Source organism: Triturus cristatus, chromosome 11 (assembly GCF_964204655.1).
Source record: "Triturus cristatus chromosome 11, aTriCri1.1, whole genome shotgun sequence".
NCBI lineage: Eukaryota > Metazoa > Chordata > Amphibia > Caudata > Salamandridae > Triturus > Triturus cristatus.
In genome coordinates this window covers 3,556,593-3,576,392 of record NC_140594.1, presented here as the reverse complement: position 1 = coordinate 3,576,392, position 19,800 = coordinate 3,556,593, and the positions used below count along the sequence as shown (strand labels likewise).

The window sequence follows — 19,800 nt, the reverse complement described above, 5'->3', positions numbered from 1 at the left end:
CTGTCCAGGCTTGGACGAGCGCAGATGGGTTTGCCTTTGGCTAGCTGCCATATGTTTGTATATATAAAACATAACCCAATCAAAAACCGACGGGGCTGACCTAAGATGGCCACTGACTGGGACGCAAGCCAGGCACCTCCCAGCGCCCAGTGCACGTACAAGGAAGTAAAAGCAGGGTCCCAAACGAATCCCCAAAGGAGCAGCAGGACAGGCGTCGCAAGCGCTTTGGCAATGAGGAATCCACTGCGTGTACCTGCAGCTGCTCTTTTTGTTTGAAATAACACTTTGCCTCTGTTGTTTGTGAACCGCCTGTTGGTTTGCTGTTTCCTTTAAGGCTGCTGCCGTTTGAAAGTTACTTGCTTCTTGGCGCTCAGGTTATATTGTTCGCCTGTTTCGTGTGTTACTCTTCCTGGTTCTAAAGGTGGCATTTCTCTCCAAAAATATTAAATGTTACTTTACCATTTAAGAGGATTTTAAACTACAATTAAAATGAATGGATGTATTTTCTACCTGCTACCAATCCAAACGTAGCATGTAATAAATGTAACAATATGGCCCAATGGCTGCAGCCCAGCCGTACAACAGTGAACATCGTTTTTGTGGAAATTTCACTGTAAGGACATGCTCAACATAATTTTCAACATATCCTACTTTTAAATATCATGCACCCTGCTTTCCTAATTGTAAATACCATACACTCTGCCTTTATGAGCAATAAAGAATACATGTGGGTGACTTAGCAATATTTAAAAGGAAGGCTTATGCCTATCAAAAGGGGTATTTTGACAGGTCGCATTTGCAGTTTAAAACTGCCACAGGCCATGACTGTAGTCTCATGTGCCACCTGCACATATATGTATGTGCACCCATGTCCACGTATAACATGACGCACCCAGTGCCCCTTACCCTAGCTGCATCACAGCACCCTTATCTTACAAGGTGAACACTGGAGTAAACATGCACAGTCTAATTACCATGAAAACACAGTGAGTGGGATTCAGGTAGGGAGACTTTCCACAGTAAAGATCAACAAGCATTTGCAATGCAATAGGTCTTGCATTACTGAAAGTCTGAGCTATTGCATTGCTATTTGCAACACCAATAGGTCAAACTTTCAGTAATGCGAGACCTATTGTATTACAAATACTTCTTATTGTTTGCAATTATAAACAAAAAATAGAAATGTGGAAGCTTACATAGAATTTACATCGTACTTCTTTAACAGGTAGAGGGCAGAGCTTGATGTTTCTTTACATGCAGTCACCTAAATGCTGGGAGAAGCTTTAGAGTGATGGTTGTTCTTTGAGTTTCTGTGTATCTCTTGGTTTACGATATTACTTTAACCCGGTTTCACTGTACTCGAGGAAAGGTTAATTCCTTTGGTGTTTTGCGCAAACATGTCAATTGACCTGGCACAAGCCTGACTTGATTTCAAGCTTCAGAACCTGCTTCTGCTGGTAAATGGCAAAAATGACACACACTGTGGAATAAACTGAAAATCGATAATCCGCTCGGCTCCGCTGGCTGCCCCAGTCAGTTTCATTCAGTGAATGCTCTGAAATGTGCTTTCCCGCGGTCATTAGTGGATCTCCTTTGGCAGGTCTCGGCAAATCAAGCACTGGAGCAAAATAAGCACATGCATCGACAAAAAGCATTTTTTGTAGTTATTTCGTAAAAACAATCAAAAAGCAAAGCCATTAAGGCTCTTAGGAAATGAGCAAAGGAGCCGGAAGCTACAGTACGGGAGCGAGTGCAACAGGAGAGAAGGATAACTTCAGTGAAACACTTCAGAGAGTACATCACACAGGCACGCAAAAAGAATGTGTGTGAGAGAAACTGCAATGCATCAATGGCGTACAACTTGCAAGAAACGCTGGTGGTTTAAAACGGACATTGTTCGTAGAGGTGTCTATTCATGGCAGTGACCACTAGATGGCAGTGAGTCAAAAAGAAATCCACCACATTAAAAAACCATCAGTCTTCACTTTTCAAGCACTGCACTCGTGCTTGTGGAGCGCCGCTGCTCGCTCCCGCAAGGTGGATGCCGCCACAAGCACGAGTGCAGTGCTTGAAAAGTGAAGACCGATGGTTAAAGGCCCTCCTAGAGCAGCGCATGCACGCTGCCTAGGCGAGACCTAAAAAAGGGTCCTTTAAAAGCAAAAAATCCTGTTGTGCTTAATGGGCGGAACCCATTTGCAACATATAGCGACATGTCATTGTTATGTGTTTACTGCACCAGACACATTCTGTTGGGTTAAGCCTTGTACTGCTCGGTCACATCTACCTAAAGAATCTGCTTAATTGAGACCTACTTTTTTGTGGGCTGATTACCTTGACCACTGGTTACGAGGAACCCTGAGAAACTCTCTCTCTCGGGGGACCCCTGTGCCCAGTTTGGGGATCCTTACCTGACAGAACCTGGATCTGGGTTTGTCATAGCCTGCTGGTGATGACGAAGAATATTGTTGTTGTTGGCTTCACTTGAGATAGGCATTTGATGTTGTGATTGTTCCAGGTAGGTATGTCAATGCTGAGAAGTTGGGCGAGGGATTATGCAGCGAGGGATTTCAGAATTTTTCAGAGGAGGACGTCCTCTTGGTGGAAGAAAGCGGACAGGATGGCAGCGATGTCTTAACTGGCAGCATCTTCAAGGTGCACCTTTTGGGCTTGTTTGTGGTGGGAGGGTCCCCTGGCAGTGCTGGACTAATTGTCAGTGTTTCTTGCTTTTTTTGATTTCTTAGGATTACGTGAGTTGGTGGTGGTGTGTGAGTTGGTGGTGGTTCATGTGTTGGCAGTGCATGTGTTGCTGGTGGTGCATGTGTTGGTGGTGGTGCATAAGTGTTGGTAGTGGTGCATGTGTTGGTGCATGTGTTGGTGGTGGTGCATTTGTTGGTGTATGTGTTGGGATGGTGCGTGTGTTGGTGCGTGTGGTGGTGCGTGGGGTGGAGGTGGTGCGTGTGGTGGAGGTGGTGCGTGTGGTGGAGTTGGTGCATGTGGAGGTGGTGCGTGTGTTGGTGGTGCATGTGTTGGTGGTGGTGCATGTGTTGGTGGTGGTGCATGTGTTGGTGGTACATGTGGTGGTGGTATATGTGGTGGTGGTACATGTGGTCATGGTACATGTGGTGGTGCATGTGTTGGTGCATGTGTTGGTGGTGGTACATGTGGTGGTGGTACATGTGGTGGTGCATGTGTTGGTGCATGTGTTGGTGGTGGTGCATGTGTTGGTGGTATATGTGGTGGTGGTGCATGTTTTGGTGGTGGTGACGCGTGTATTGTTGGTGGTGCATGTGTTGGTGGTAGTGCATGTGTTGGTAGTAGTGCATGTGTTGGTGGTGGTGCGTGTGTTGCTGGTGCATGTGTTGGTGGCGGCGCGTGTGTTGGTGGTGCGTGTGGTGGTGCATGTGTTGGTGGTGTGTGTGTTGGTGGTGTGTGTGTTGGTGGTGTGTGTATTGGTGGTGGTGTGTGTGTTGGTGGTGGTGCGTGTGTTGGTGGTGGTGCGTGTGTTGGTGGTGCATGTCTTGGTGGTGTGCATGTGTTGGTGCGTGTGTGTGTGTGAGAGGCCAGGCTGTTGTCGATAGTGTATCTTCACATAGGAGGTGCAGCCATCTGCAATGTTCGGTGTAGGCTCCACAGCTCTGTGGTAATGAGCAGTGTGTTACATACAGACGTGAGACTGATGTACTCTGCCTTTAGTGTGATGTGGCCGCTGGTGTATGTGTAGGTGTGGTGATGAGAGAGACGGTATCCGATGTCCAGTCCAGAGTTTGATTCACTTTCACTTCTGATTCACGTTTTTCTATAAAGTGACTCTTTCTTTGTTCTTGTTCTGACCTCTCACCTTTTGTCGTGATCCTCTCTTACAGGTCCATGACGTTGGTGTACAAGGAGTCCGGGGAGTTCAAGGGGATCCCCACCTTCCGGTTCACGGCACCGGACACCCTGTTCGCCAACGGAAGTGTGTACCCCCCCAATGAAGGCTTCTGTCCCTGCGTGGCCTCTGGTGTCCAGAACGTCAGCTCCTGCAGATTCAGTGCGTACCTCATACTTTACCTCAGCATGTACCTCACCCAGTACCTCATCCTGTGCCTCATCCTGTACCTCACCCTGTGCCTCACCCTGTACTTCGTCCTGTACCTCACTCCTGTACCTCATCCTGTACCTCACCCCTGTAACTCATCCTGTAACTCATCCTGTACCTCATCCTTTACCTCATCCTGTACTTCATCCTGTACCTCACCCCTGTACATCATCCTGTACCTCATCCTGTACCTCATCCTGTACCCCACCCTGTACCCCACCCTGTACCCCACCCTGTGCCTCACTCTGTGCCTCACTCTGTACCTCACTCTGTGCCTCACCCTGTACCTCACCCTGAACCTCACCCTGTGCCTCACCCTGTACCTCATCCTGTGCCTCATCCTGTGCCTCATCCTGTACCTCATCCTGTACCTCATCCTGTACCTCATCCTGTACCTCATCCTGTACCTCTTAAGTTTTTCTTCTGTTCACGCACCCTGAAAGTGGTCTGCGCATGTTTCTGTCACTCTGATAAGGGCTCTGTACCCAGGAGATTTACAGCAAAAAACATTTACTCTGCATCTTAGCAAATTATATGTTCACATTTCAGTGTACCGTCGGGCTGCATCATCGCTCAGTGCATGTGCACACAACATGGGAATATGTGGGTAACCAAAAACACGTCTGAAGAATCCCCCACTGATGTGAGGGTGTGATTTATATAAACTGCAGCCAGTGGTGTCACTCCTGTTTATATATCAGCACTGGCTTCTCAAGTGAATCCACTGCACATAGCTAGCCAGCACTGCCTTCTGTCATGAAACCACTACACAGAGCTAGCCAGCACTGGCTTCTGACATGAAGCCACTACACAGAGCTAGACAGCACTGGCTTCTGACATGAAGCCACTGCACAGAGCTAGCCAGCACTGCCTTCTGACATGAAGCCACTATACAGAGCTAGCCAGCACTGCCTTCTGACATGAAGCCACTATACAGAGCTATGCAGCACTGTCTTCTGACATGAAGCCACTACACAGAGCTAGTCAGCACTGTCTTCTGACATGAAGTTGCTGCCCGGAGCTAGCCAGCACTGGCTTCTGACATGAAGCCACTATACAGAGCTAGCCAGCACTGGCTTCTGACATGAAGCCACTACACAGAGCTAGACAGCACTGGCTTCTGACATGAAGCCACTGCACATAGCTAGCCAGCACTGTCCTCTGACATGAAGCTGCTGCCCAGAGCTAGCCAGCGCTGGCTTCTGACATGAAACCACTACACAGAGCTAGCCAGCACTGGCTATTGACATGAAACCACTGCACAGAGCTAGCCAGCACTGGCTTCTGATATGAATCCATTGCACATAACTAGCCAGCGCTGCCTTCTGACATGAAGCTGCTGCCCGGAGCTAGCCAGCACTGGCTTCTGACATGAAGCCACTATACAGAGGTAGCCAGCACTGCCTTCTGACATGAAGCCAATACACAGATAAGGAATTGGACAAATGTTGTTTCCCCCCCCTAGGCAACACCTGTTCAAAGTGTAACCCCTTGTCTCACACCACAGACAGGACAGCAGGCACAGCCTTGTGATGGGATAGTGTCCGCCTAGTCTCCTAGGGGAGAGGTGTGGCGCCGCGGCCCGGGCGACTGACGCTGGACGCTGGGGATCACGGTTCGATCCCTGTCTCCGGCGGCAGGGGTCTGCCCAGCACCATGCGACTCTGGGCAATAGCTCGCTTAATCTTCCCAACGGCCCCCAGCGCCGAGATACCCCTTCGAGGGTGATTCGTGCGCTATACAAGTACTGGATTTATTTATAATGTTAAATCTAGGACTAGTTGAATTGGTAAATATGTGTATATACTTGTTCATGTCACGGTTTTGTTGTTTGTTTTTTCACTAATTTGTCTTGCTTTATGTCAATATGAGTTTTGTATGATATGGCGAATAATGTGTTTTCTTTAACACTGGTTTTCAAATATGTGATTTCTCTCTCAAGACATGTACAAATAAGTCTACTTGTTTTGTGTATTTAAATAATATAAATTAAGCTCAAAAAAGCTAGAGAACTTTAGAATTCTTGATCTAAGGTTCATGTCAATTGCATATGAAATAGTCCTTCTGGACACTCTGTAGGAGAGTAGGATCTGCTTCACATGTTTACCCCCACTTTTGGCTGGTGTTTCACTGTTTTTCGACTTTAGTCTGGCTGGGGCCCTGCCATTCAGGACCCCAGCCTAGCTGCTTCCTCTCTAAATTGATTCCTAGTACCTCAGGTATACCACAGATTGGATTCTGGGGTGCCCTTATAAGTCCCTAGTATATGGTATACTATATACCCAGGGTATAGGTGCCCCAGAGGCCTGCCAGGGCCTGAAGCATGTATTATGCCACCCCTGGGAAGCCCTCCAAAATGACCCCACAGGTCTGCTACTGCAGCCTGGGGAAGGTCGTGCATGCACCCCTTACAGAGATATAGGTTCACTATATCTCACCTATCACTGCACATAGAAACCTATCAGTCACCCCTATGGCAGGCCTTATCAATCCTGAAGGCAGGGTGCGTGGTTTTGTGTGAGAGGGTGCCCATGCATGAGCAGAGCCCCTCTGCAGCCTTTGGAATCTCTTCTCCGGGGTTGTCTGTGATGCAGCCTGACTATATACTCTTAAGTGCATTATAACCCAACGGTAAATGCTAACTTTGGACTGGCTGCACAGAAACATGTCATGTTTGGTGTCAAACACCTTGGAATCATACCTCCACACCAGTAACTGGTGTGCGAGTATGATCCCAAACTTCTAGAGGGAGAGACAAGACAGGACCGGTATACCCGGTACCAACTTAATAGAGCCCTGGCATCACAAAATGGATGCTGCAGCCACAGACACGGGCCTGGCCTCCTGCTGCTGACCGAAACTCTGGCAGGGAAGGCCTGGACAATAGGTTTCCTGTCACAGGGAGGTCTCACCACCTCCCAGACAGGCTTTAGTGTATTGGGGCTGGGTGGGTGCACTCAGAGTACTTTGAAGTTATGCACTGGGGGCACATTTGGTGTCCCTGTGCATAGTCCAGCTCAAACCGGTTCAGGGGCTACCAGCCCCTGCTCTGGCGTGAAACTGGACAAAGGAAATGGGTGTAGCCACCCCTCTTTCCAAACCCTCCCATAGGTGGATCCCCTGAGTTAGTCCAACCCCTTCCTTGGGTATAAATAAGGAACCTCTGTAACCAGAATTTTAGATATCCCTGGATGAAACTCTGAAACTGAATCCTGGAACTTCGACGATCTGTTCAACGCCAGATGACTGAAGAATCTCCCTTGGAGTAAAGGAGTTACTCCCCTGCTTGGAAGGCACCAAAGACGCATCTGTCCGGTCTGCATCTCCGAAGCTCCCGCTGGATGCCGAAGTCTTTGCAACACCAGAGGTGAATTTCCCAGAGGCCGAATCAAGTCCCCAGCAAAGCTGAGACCCGTAGCCCTCATGGGTACCGTGGAACCGGAACCCCTGGACACGTGCACATTTGCAAGTGCATCAGTTTTTCGACGTCTCCTGAGGCTGTGCATTGGGTTACTTGTAGCCCAGACCCTGAGCAGAGAATCCACTGAAGATGGTCGGCCTAGTCACTTCGAGTGACCTGTGGGCCGCCATTTTGTGATTTGTCTCGAGGTCCCTTCGCGTTCCCTGATCCGTCGACTGGTGGGTCTCTGTGAAGGTAACTCCAGACAGGCCCTCACTCCTCCTCGCTGGGGTAATCGCTCGGACCTTGCTGGTCCGCACAGAAGCCTCTTTCTCCTTTCTGCGTGGGTTGCTGTTGCCAAGACTTGTTGTGTCCAATCCGGGCACTCGACATCCTTCGTGGGGCAGCTTGAATCCACCTCCTGGTCGTCGTCGACGCCTCCTGGTCCTCGTGGCTGCAGAGTCAAGCTTCACCTCCTTCACCTGAAACAACCGACATCGGTGGTCATTCGTCTATTGTGCCCCTGGTCACTGGCAAGTGACCCAGACTCTGTCTTTCAGGTTCTTCACATCTTCGATCCAGGCTTGGATCTCTTCGGACACTTCGCATCTTCCCGGCAGCAGCACTTCTTCGCCAGCTTACATTGAAAACGACGACGCGACCCAACACCATTTGACACCTATTCACCCGGCTTCCCTGGGTGAGGTAACTCGACTACTCTGGTGCTCCTGTGGGTGTTGACCTTAGAACTGTCTAAGTCCAAGAGGGTTTGTTCTCAGTCCACCTCTAAGTGTCCTTTATCTTTAAAAATCTGACCGCGACTTTCCCCATAGAAGCTAACGTGAGCTCGCGGCTGTGTTCTCACACTGCACACGGCCCCCATGGGTCCCCTGTGTCACTACCTTGGGTGGTTCCTTGGGGTTCCAGTGATTCTACAGGCTCTAGGCCTTGTGTCTAGTTAAGTCGTGGTTCTTATACCACTATTTTAGTATATGGTTTGTCTGGCCCCCATGGCCTAACCTGTATTTGTGCTACTTTACTGTCTTTTTGAAGTGTAACTTATGTGCTTTTGCCTCTAGCCTCATAAAGAGACTAGAGGGGTGTGTTTAGTAATAAATACATATATTTGATATATTTATATATACCTGGTGTGGATATCTTTCATTTAGTGACTCAAGAGATTATAGACTGGTAAAACAAGCTGCTTTACATTCCTTCAAGACTTAGCCTGAAGGCTGCTCTCCATAGCTACCACTGGGATAGCTTTCAATAAAGGTTGTCTTTAACCTGTAACCAATAAGGGGTTGTTTAGACTGGTGTAAGGTGGCCATTATAACTAGTGGACCGCATATACCAGGCCAACTTCTCACACACTCCCTTCGTTTTTCAAGTATACAGTGTTCCCGTCCGCGTGGTTAAGGACCCAAGCCTCGCTTGTTTACACTATCTGCATAGTTATAGCACGTGATGTGAAATTGATTGATCTGTGCCGGTAATGACTTCATGCAGCTGTTGAAAAGCGTGGGTGAGATGATCGAGCCTTGAGGGACCCCTTCTTTTTTTAAGTACGGTTTGGACGAGAAAGGGGGGGTTATGGATGACATTAGTTCTGTTTTGAAGATAGAATGTGATTCAGTCAAGAGCGGTCCCCTCTATGCCCGCTTCGTAGAGTCTTTGTATTAGTGTCATGGTCAACTGTCCAAGGTCGCCGAGAGGTCCAAGAGGAGTAGCGCAGCATCCCCATTCCGGTCAACTGTATTCTTAAGGTCATCCCAGATGGCAATGAGGGCAGATTCTGTGGCTCTTCCCGGACGGAATCCTGTTTGGAAGTCTGAAAGTATGGAATTATCTTCAATAAATTGTTACATCTTGGCACATATTGCTCTTTCGTTCAGTGTGCCCAGGATAGGTCCGTTTGTAATTGGTCTGTAGTTGTCTCGGTCAAGCTGGTCCAGGTTTGTTGTCTATAGTAATGGGCGTATGTATGACTTTTGTTTTTAGATCTTCTGTAAATATTCCCATAGTTAAGGGATTGTTGATGATTCTTCTTACTGGTGTGGCTGCAGAGACTGAAGAATGTTCTTGAAGGTTTGTGGTGGACATGGTTCAAAAGGGCTGTCAGCAGGCCAGTTCCATGAATTCATTGTTTGATATTTGTTGGAAAGAATGCAGAGTCTGGATTAGCCTACTCTTGAAAGTTTTTTTTAAAAAATGGTTGGTGCTGGTGAATTTTATTTGTTGTAAATAGAAGTCCAACATGTGTGCTTTGGTTGTCTAAAGATTTGCCTGTTTGTGAATTCTTGAGTAATCGGATGGGCTCCTTCTAGGCAATTTGGTTTAGAATTTCAGTGAGAATTTTAAAGAATTCTTTATTTGCACATTTAGCATTTAGAATTCTGTCTGAATAGTATTTTTTCTTTGCTTTTTTGATTCGTAAGAATCGAACTGTACAAATAGGCAATGGGACTGTCCGAGCCCTATGACCAGGGCCAGCTCTAGGGCTGTGCGACCGGTGCCACCGCACCGGGTGCTGACTTGGCACGGGGGAGCCTGTTTGGTGTTTGATAGTTTATATTGTGCCTAAAAGCACCTGCTGCCGCGTTCCTGGCCTCTAGCAATGTTCAGGCAGCAATTAAAATGTCATGATTAATGTTCTTCCAGGTGAGATGGAAGTTTTGTCTAATAGAAGGTTTGACTCGAGAAAGTTTTGATTCTTGGTTAGGTAGTGCAGAAGGTTAATATGCCTGCTGCTCACAACATGTGCCATGCAGATCACAAAGTGAATGTAATGTATACAGGTCCGTGGGTTACTGCTTTCCTCAGAGACCTCCTTTTGTTAGTTGCAGTTTACAGTGAGCTATTAACTGTCCTCAAAGAACTGCGTGCAGACTTCAGGGTATAGATTAGTTCTTGTCATTAAAGAAAGCCGCAATCAATTGTGTTACATTTTAAATTCAGAGTTTTTGCTTCTCCAGACCAAGTACCCTTCAACTGTACTGCCTACCAATATGGATGACAGGTGAATTCACCCGTTGTTATACTCTGTCTTATGTATGTTATGTTATGTTATGTTATGTTAAATGAGATTTATAAAGCGCACGGTCACCAGAAGGTTTCATGGCGCTAATTGTTGCAGAATGACGCGCCGAGCGGGTTAGTTGAATAAAGACGCAAACAGCCATGTTTTGAGGGCCTTTCTAAAGCCCATCAGATTTTCCTGCGCTCTGATGTCCAGGGGCAGCGAGTTCCAGAGGCCAGGTGCAAGGTACGAGAACCTGCACCCCCCCTGGCGTTTGAGTTTGATGGTCGGGGTAACAAGCAGCAAGAGGTTGCCAGATCGTAAATTGCGACAAGGGATATATTTTACAATCATACTACTGAGAAATTTGGGGCTCCTACTGTGCAGAGCTTTAAAGAGTAGACAGCCGGTCTTGAATGCTGCACGTTGTGCGACTGGGAGCCAATGAAGTTTAGCCAGTAGGGGACTGGCAGAATGCCATTTAGGTTGCTTAAATATTAGTCTAGCTGCCTGGTTCTGTACAATTTGGAGACGTTTGAGCAAGAACATAGGCAGGCCGAAGTAAATAGAGTTGGAGAAGTCGAGGCGAGAGAGAACGAGGGCTATAACTGCCTGGATAAGTGCAGAGGGAGTGAGTAGATGAGCAATTTTCCTGATTTTTCTCAGCTGGAAGATACAAGAGGAGACTGCGGTCCCCACCTGTCCTCTAAGAGAAAGGTCAGAATTCAGTGCAACTCCCAGACTTTTTACTGAAAGGGAGGGAGTGGGGGGTGGTCCGAGGTCGGTAGGCCAAAAATGGGGGCCCCACATGATCGAGCTTGTTCCCGGCAAGATTAATTCAGTCTTGCCGGGATTGAGTTTGAGATGGTTGGAGTTCATCCAGTGCTGAATGTGAAGCATGACAGCTTGGAAATCAGAAGCTGAGTTTGGTCCATCCAGTGTGCAAATAAGTTGAAGATCATCTGCGTAATTGAAGGTTGTGACCTTCATGTGTTTTAAGGAGCTAATGAGGGGTCTAAGATAGAGATTAAATAAGAGAGGGGAGAGGGACGAACCCTGGGGGACCCCACAGGAGTAGACCATCCTGGGAGCGGTAAAAGAGCCAAGACGGACTGTCTGCATTCTACCTTCAAGGAAAGATTTAAACCAGTTGTAAGCAGGACCTTGTATACCTGCTTGTTCGACACGGGACAGTAGGATGTGATGGTCCACCGTGTCGAACGCAGCCGACAGATCCAAGAGAATGAGGGCCTGATGGATGCCTTTGTCAGCGTTGGCTCGTAAGCTGTCTAATACGTGCAAGAATGACCGTCTCAGTAGAATGTGCAGGGCGGAACCCGGCTTGGTTGGGTTCCAGGTGGTCAGTTTGTTCGACGAAGGGCGAGAGGGAGCTGGTAACGTGGGCCTCAAGAATCTTTGCGAAGAAGGGGAGCAGAGAGATGGGGCGATAGTTGGACAGATTCAATGGATCGGCCCCAGGTTTTTTTTGTAGTGGGACCACTATCGCATTCTTAAAAGCAGAGGGAACCTTGCCTTGGGAAAGGGGTTCATTTAAGAAAGGAAGTACACAGTGAGGAAGATTGGAAAAAACTTCTCCTAGAATGTGTGGGGGACAGCAGTCGTTGGGGAGCCAGATTTGACTCGAGCCAATAGTTCTAATAGAGTCTGGGGGCATAAATCAGGGAAATGATCCAAGGTGAAGGGGTTAGGTGTAACAGGATCAGCGTGGTCTGTACAGCAAATGGCAGGAATGCTGGCTAGTGGATATTTTATCCAAAAAATAGGAGTTTAGGGAGTTGCAGAACTCCTGAGTAGGTGGCTGATCAAGGTGAATTCTGTCAGAGTTACATGTCCTATGCACTGATTTACACACCTATGATTGATAGTCTCTGTGTAATGTGTGCGTTATGTACAGTGCTTTGACACCCTTCACTTTTGTGAGTGACGCTATAAAATGTATTAAATGTATCTGAGAGAGAGTGGTTATGGAGACTGTTAAAGGGTGGTAGGGAGGGAATCCGTGGCAGAGGTGTTCATGGGGGGGGGGGGGGGGGGGGGCGCCAACTAAAATTGTCGCACTGAGCACCACCAGTGCTAAAGCCGGCCCTGCCTATGACTAACAATTCCTCTCGGACCGCTCTGAACAAATTTTGCCCCAATTACAGTGACACAAACTGTGAACCTCATCCAGAAGATCCCTGCCCTTCGTTTGTGCTACAATTGATTCCAGATATCTCAGCCAAAGTACTTACGAATATTCTCAGTCCCATGTTCAGCGCAGGGATCTTTCCTATTCCCTGGAAAAGGGCTTCAATACTCCCTCTTGTTCCATCTTACTACTGGCCTATTGCCAAACTTCCATTTCCGGCAACAATAACTGAAAAAATCATGAACAATCAATTAAATTAATTTATTTTAGAGAACAATCTGCTGGATCCCACACAATTCGGATTTAGATCAGAAGAAAGCACGCAGACGGCCCTTATTAAAGCAACGGAAGAACTAAAACTCATCCTAGAGGGAGGAGGAACAGCCGCTCTGATCCTATTGGATCTGACTGCGGCCTTCGATACTGTAGACCATCCAACCCTGCTCTCCCGCTTGGAGGATCTAGGCATGAAAGACATGCCCTTAGAATTACTTAAATCATTCCTAAAGAACAGGTAAAACACCGTGCAGCTGGACAATTTTAGCTCCAATACCTTCTTTCTACCTTGCGGGGTGCCACAGGGATCATCGCTTTGTCCTTCCCTGTTTAATCTCTAGGTAAGAGAGCTTGGCCCCCTTGGTCCAATCCTTTGGCTTCTCTCTCACTTCATACGCAGATGACACACAGATCGTTCTATCAGCCGCCAGTGACACCAGCCATCAGCTTCATAAGTGCCTGGGTGAGATCGGCAGATGGACGAGTAAGCACCGTCTCAAACATAATTCAGATAAAACTGAAGTCATTCTTCTGGGAAACAACCTTCATCTCCGCTCTACCATTTGTTGGCCATCGGACCTGGGTGGTCTACCCCAACCCACCACAACGGCTGAAAGCCTTGGGGTGATGCGCGAGGATAAGCTTAACTTTAACAAACAAGTCAACTCAGTTCTATCCTCTTCATATAATACCCTTAGAATCATAAGAAAAATTATACACTTTCTTCTCAACAATTCTAGCAAAACAGTGATATCCTCTTTAATCCGATCTAAAATGGATTATTGTAATGGACTTTAGATTATTCTTCAGCCACAATATCTCAAGAAACTTCAGATATTACAAGACGCTGCCACCAGATGACTTCTTTAACCTTCCCAAACATCCCTCTCCCTCAAGCAATCAAAGATCTGCATTGGCTAACGATTAAGAAGCTCATTACATTTAAGGCACTTGCCTCACCTTCAAAGCTCTGCATGCCACAGGACCAGACTCTCTGATAAAATCCATGTCACAACAGGAACCTGAGATCAAGCGGATCCTACAAAGTTACCACCTTCAGATTTAAGAAAACCACATGGGATGGAAGCAGCTTCCTGGCGGCAGCAGCCAAGGAATGGAATCTTCTGCCTATACACATAAGGTCGGCACCCTACTGGTCTGCAGAAAGCTTCCGAAAACCTGGCTTTTCACTCCTTAGCCCTCTGTTAGTCCCCCCCCCCTCTGCTGCGCTAGCGCCAAGACACCCTAGGGTATATGTAGCGCTTTACAAGTATTTAACCTAACATATAATCTGTTACGTTTCTGGCGGTAAAGTTTGTCTTGGTTGGCGTTTGTTTTGAGCCAGGCACCTTGCAGCTTTCTAATATGCAGTTTTATCTCTTTTAACTCTGTATTTCTCCAAGGTGCCTGTTTTCTTTGTTCTGGTGTGCTCTGAGTGGTATTAGGATATCAAAAGCTTCCTGTAGCCACTCGTATAGCATATTAACAGAATGTATTGTTTCTAGGTCTGTACTGGATGTTAATTGTATTTCTAAGTGTTCACAATTGAGTCTGTTCCGTGGCTGGTAGGTGAATTCATGTAAGGTGGTTTTAGGTTATGTTGTTTTGTGTTTTATATTGGAAAGCAAGCAAATGGGGGTCTGACCATGTAACTGGAGTGATTGTTTGAAAGGTAACTAGTTCTCTATTTGCAAAAATGGCATTTAGTATGTGTCCAGTGATGTGTGAGGGTTCGTGGGCGATCTGATGCAGGTTCAGTGCGTCGAGGTCAGTGATGATTGTTGGGGCATATTGTGTTTGTCAGACCAAATGTTTAGATCCCCCAGAATGTATAGGTTGGAGTGTAGTGTCTGTGTCTGGGAATGTTGCTAGGTGGAGATCGGTAAAGGAGCAGGAAGTTACAGCAGGGAGATGGTGTATGATTGCATCTGGTGAAGAGGGCCTCACATTCTTGTATGGAGGTGTCGTCTCCTTTAGTGATTTTTAATGTTTGCTTGCATACAACAGCTAGGCCACCTCCTCTTTTGCCTATACGGTTTTGTGTCATAGTTTAATAGCCTAAAGGAACGGCTTCCTGCAGGACTGGAGCCATGTCATCCCTCAACCATAATTCAGTTATGAAAAGTAAGTCCGGTTGTGTGTGAGTGAGAAGGTCTTAGATGTGATGCTTGTTTTTTCAGAGTGATCGAGCATTTAGAGAATGTGCTTTGGTGATGGTGTGACTTTGCTTTATCCAAGAGTGATAAGTGTTTTGTGGGCTTGTAGCTGGTGTGTCCTTCATGCTGGTATTAGCTGTATGACTATAGCAATCGTGTAGCAGTTCTGTATCGTCCAGCAGACTAAGAAGGATGGGTCTGCATGTGTTGTTTGTGGTGATGTTGGTTGAGAGTGAGTTCTTGAGCTGTGTTGTTTTTGTAGAGTAGCCTTGTTGTACATTAGACCAGGAGATGTGAAGTTGTGAAGAGTGACATGTTGCTTATTTTGTTTGCATCTATTTAGGGTGGAAGGTGTATGGGGTAAGGATGGTGAAGCATATGGGTCATGTAAGGATCTAAATTGTCCAATGGATGAGAGGCGGTTAAAAGAGTTGTTGTGTATGTGTTAGGTGTGGGAGAAGAGAGAAAACTTAGCAGTGGAGTTGGTTTAGGGGGAGTATTATTTGTGTAGTCAGGAAGGTCGGAGTGTGTGTGTGTATTTCTAGTTTGTGACGAAAAGTATTATGAGGTGCTGTGTGTGAGTTTTTGTTGTGCTGGTGTGTGTGTTATGTCTTTGAGGACTAGTGAGAGGAGGTGAAGATGTAATTGTTGTCTGAGAAGTATTTGTGTTGGAAGGGGCGATCTCAGGGGGGTTACAGAACACGTTCCTGACCACCCGGTGACCCACCTCTCCCAGAACCAGGCCGAGCACCGGCGGGGAGGCCCTTCCAGGAATGGGTCTCGTACTTTAGGATCGCACTCGCTGAGCTGGCACTACTTGACAAAGGGACACCACACAGTAGGTTTTAGTAGACGGAGATCTTTATCTAAGATTCATTGGATCTTTATGATCCGCAAGGTAGTCTTTGGTCAATACAACAAGCTTGGTAATTCCTTGACAAAGGGGATTGGGGTAGCGGGACAGTTCTAGGTTCAGAGTCAATGTCGAGTATCCTTCGCACAGCTCTCAATTCTCGAGCCGGGGGACACGGTACAGTCTTGGGTCCAGCTGGACCAGTGTATTCTTGAGCCGCGACCACATCCGCAGGGCTCCGGTAGGAAGGAACTGTCAATCGGGAGATCTTCGGGGGGCCGCGATTCACTCGGCAGGCTCAGCTGGTCTTAGAGTTGGGGGGAGCCGCGAGTCTCTCAGCAGGCTCCGATGGTCTTAGGGTCGGGAGGAGCCGCGAGTCTCTCAGCAGGCCCCGGGGTTCGTAGTGTTCTCGGGAGCCGCAACGACGTCAGCAGGGCTCAGATGGTTTCCAAGGATCCGGTAGCGTCCTTCCTTGCAGTTTCGTCGAGCCGCGACCAGGTCCGCAGGGCTCTCTTAGTTCCAGGTCTTCTCTCCCCCAGTTCCCTCAGCACCCCTTGTTATATGCCTCATTCTCTTTGAAGTCCGGCGTCCACACAGAGAGGGGTCTTGGCTTCTGGGGGCGGTGTTGGGATTTCCTGCCGCTCGGCTCTTTGATCCTTTCAAGTTGGCCCGGGAGGGACTCCAGACACCCAGCATGCGGGGAGCCAGCTCCCTGGGGGTCCGGAGGGCGATCGAAACCCTCTGTTGAGAGGAGGTCAGAGGTGTGACAGACTACTCCTCCCTGTCTTGCTTGGGGGGGGGGGGGTTCCCTCTCCCTCGGCCGGGCATGGCGCGTTTAGGGTCTAGGTTTCGCTGGGGCCCTGGGCCGGCCATCGGGACATAGTCCGGACTTCGGTCTGTGTCTCAGGGGGTTCCCAGGCCAAGATGGCGTCGATCTTGGGCTGGAGGGGGGCGACCTGCCCGCTCCCGACCTGGTGTCCCAGGTAAACCACGGAACCTTGTCCAATTTTACATTTGCTGGCTTTGACGGTTAGGCCCGCTTGGCGCAGGGCCATCGGCACCTGTCGGAGGTGCTGGAGGTGTTCGGTCCATTGGGAGCTGAACACCGCAATGTCGTCTGGGTACGCGGCGCTGAACTCTTCCAGCCCAGCCAGGACCCTGTTGACCAGCCGCTGGAAGGTGGCCGGGGCATTTTTCATTCCAAAGGGCATGACTCGGAAGCGATAGTGCCCATCTGGGGTGGAGTAGGTGGACCGCTCCTTGGCTCCCTCGGTGAGCGCAATTTGCCAGTATCCGCAGGTCAAGTCGAAGGTGCTGAGGTAGTGAGCAGCCCCCAGACGGTCAATGAGCTCGTCTGCGCGGGGGATAGGGTGAGCGTCGGCTCCGGTGACCGCGTTGAGCCCCCGGTAGTCCACACAGAACCTTAGTTCGGGGGCGACCCCCGGGGCCGCTGCTTTCGGAACCAGTACCACGGGGCTAGCCCATGGACTGTCGGAGGGTTCGACCACCCCTAGGGCTAGCATCTTGGCTACCTCGGCCTGGATGCAGGTCCGGACCCTGTCAGGGACGCAGTAGGCTCTGTGCCGTACTGGCGGGCTGTCTCCGGTATCCACGTCGTGGACACACCAGTCGGTGACCCTGGGGGTGAGGGAGAAGAGGTCTGCAAATTGCCCCAATAGCTGGCGGCAATCGTCGTATTGTTGGGGGGTGAGGAAGGAGGAAAGTCTCACTCCTTCTATAGAGCCATCTTTTTCTTTCGCGCACAGGAGGTCCGGGAGGGGCTCGGTGTCCTCCTCGGCCCCATCGTCGGTGGCCAGGAGCAAACTCAACTCCGTCCTCATGAAGTGAGGTTTGAGGCGGTTCACGTGGAGGACCCGGAGGGGGTTCCGAGGGGACTGGACGTCAACTAAATAAGTGACTTGACTCTTTCGCTCTACGACCTTGAAGGGTCCAGTCCATTTGTCTTGGAGAGCGCAGGGTTTCACCGGGGCCATCACCCAGACCTGTTGGCCCGGCTGGAACTCGACCAGAGTGGCATTCTGGTCATACCAGCGCTTCATCTCCTCCTGGCTAGTCTTGAGGTTTGCTTCGGCGAGCTCTCGGAATTTCCGAGTCTGGTTGCGGAGCGCCAAGATGTATCAGAATACATCTTGGGGGGGCCCTCGGGGGCGGTCTCCCAGCCCTCCTTGACCAGGCTCAGGGGTCCCCGGACGGGGTGCCCGTAGAGCAATTCGAATGGGCTGAACCCCAGGGATTTTTGGGGAACTTCCCAGTAGGCGAACAGGAGGCAGGGGAGGAGAACGTCCCACCTGCGACGCAGGGGCTCTTTGAGGCCCATGATCATCCCCTTCAGGGTCCGGTTAAACCGTTCCACTAGACCATTGCCTTGGGGATGGTACGGGGTGGTGAATTTGTACGATACCCCGCATTGCTGCCATAAGGACTTCATGTACTTCGAGATAAAGTTAGTGTCGTGATCACTCACGACCTCGCGAGGGAACCCCACGCGGGAGAATATCCCCATCAAGGCCCGTCCCACCACGGGGGCCGTCACGGTTCGGAGGGGAATGGCCTCGGGGTAGCGGGTGGCATGGTCCACCAGTACGAGGATGAACCGGTGGCCTTGGACGGTCCTTGGGTCCAGAGGTCCCACGATGTCTATCCCCACCCGCTCGAAGGGGGTACTAACGACGGGGAAGGGTTGTAGTGGCGCCTTGCGCTTTTCACCACTTTTCCCGCTGGCCTGACACGTGGGACATGATTTACAGTGGGCTTCGACATTAGCTCGCATCTTGGGCCAATAGAAGTGGGTGACTAAGCGATGATAGGTTTTGTCTTGGCCCAAGTGTCCCGCCAGGGGTACATCGTGGGCTAGGCCCAGGAGGAAGTCTCGGAAGCGCTGGGGTACCACCAATACCCGGGCCGATCCTAGCTCGGCAGACTTCTGCTCACTGTACAGGCGGTCGTTTTTCCAATACACCCAATGGGTTCCGGACCTGTCGCCCGCCGCCTGGGCTTCGGCCTGCTGCCGGAGTCCGATGAGGGAAGGGCAGGCGGCTTGTTCTCTGCAGAACTCCTCCCGGGAGGGGCCCCCCTCGGAGCGCCATTGCGCCAACTCGGGCAGGTCACCTAGCTCCGTCCTTTGCTCGGGGTTCTGATGTAATGGTCCGTTGTCGGGGATGGGTTCCCCTTCCGGGGGGAGGTCATCGGGCTCGGGTAGCCTGTCCCGTCCCTTGGGGATGGTGACTGGATTCAGGGTTGGGGCCTCACCTCCCTCGAGGGGAGGCGATCGGGCTCACATGGAGCGCGTGGTGGCGCACACCGATTCAGGTAGGCCCATCATTCCTAGGTGGGCCCTTCGTTCCACCTGTACCCACAGGGAGCTCTCGAGATCGTTGCCCAGGAGGCAGTCTACGGGCTGGGAGGTTCGGACGGCCACTCTCAATTTACCGGTTACTCCCCCCCCCATTCGAAGGGTACCAGGGCCATCCTGCAGAGGCTCTCGGAATTGTCCGAGGATATAACCGGACAGAAGATGTCGGGAAGTATCTGGTCTTCGGCTACCAGGTGGCAGTGGATCGCTGTGACACTCGCCCCGGTGTCACAGAGGGCCTCGACTCGGTGCCCGTTGACCGTCACCTGCTGTCGGTATTTCTTGGTGTTGGCGGGTAAGGTAGTTCCGGGAACCATTTCTCGGTCTCCTAGGGAGACCAGGGCCATGGCTGCAGGCTCCCACTCCTCAGTGTCCTCTATCTCCTCCCCTAGGGCCACGGTGGCCATCTGTCGGGCTGGGGGAGCTGTCGCTGCGGCCCGTTGGTACCTGGGACATTGGGGGTCACTGGCGTAGTGACCAGTCTGTTGGCATCGGT

General features: G+C 49.8%; 1 protein-coding gene across 4 annotated transcripts in view; it reads left to right on the top strand.

Annotated features, from left to right (window-relative positions):
* Positions 1-19,800, top strand: part of SCARB1 (scavenger receptor class B member 1) — a 636,132-nt gene that overhangs the window by 431,757 nt on the left and 184,575 nt on the right. For all 4 annotated transcript variants that reach the window (XR_014970694.1, XR_014970695.1, XM_085634841.1 and 1 more), the window contains exon 7: positions 3,864-4,030. Coding sequence is in view for 2 of the 4 variants with exons in the window: in XM_085634841.1 (XP_085490967.1) it covers positions 3,864-4,030 (167 nt within the window). In the remaining 2 variants the exon portion in view is untranslated. The remainder of the gene's footprint in view (positions 1-3,863; positions 4,031-19,800) is intronic.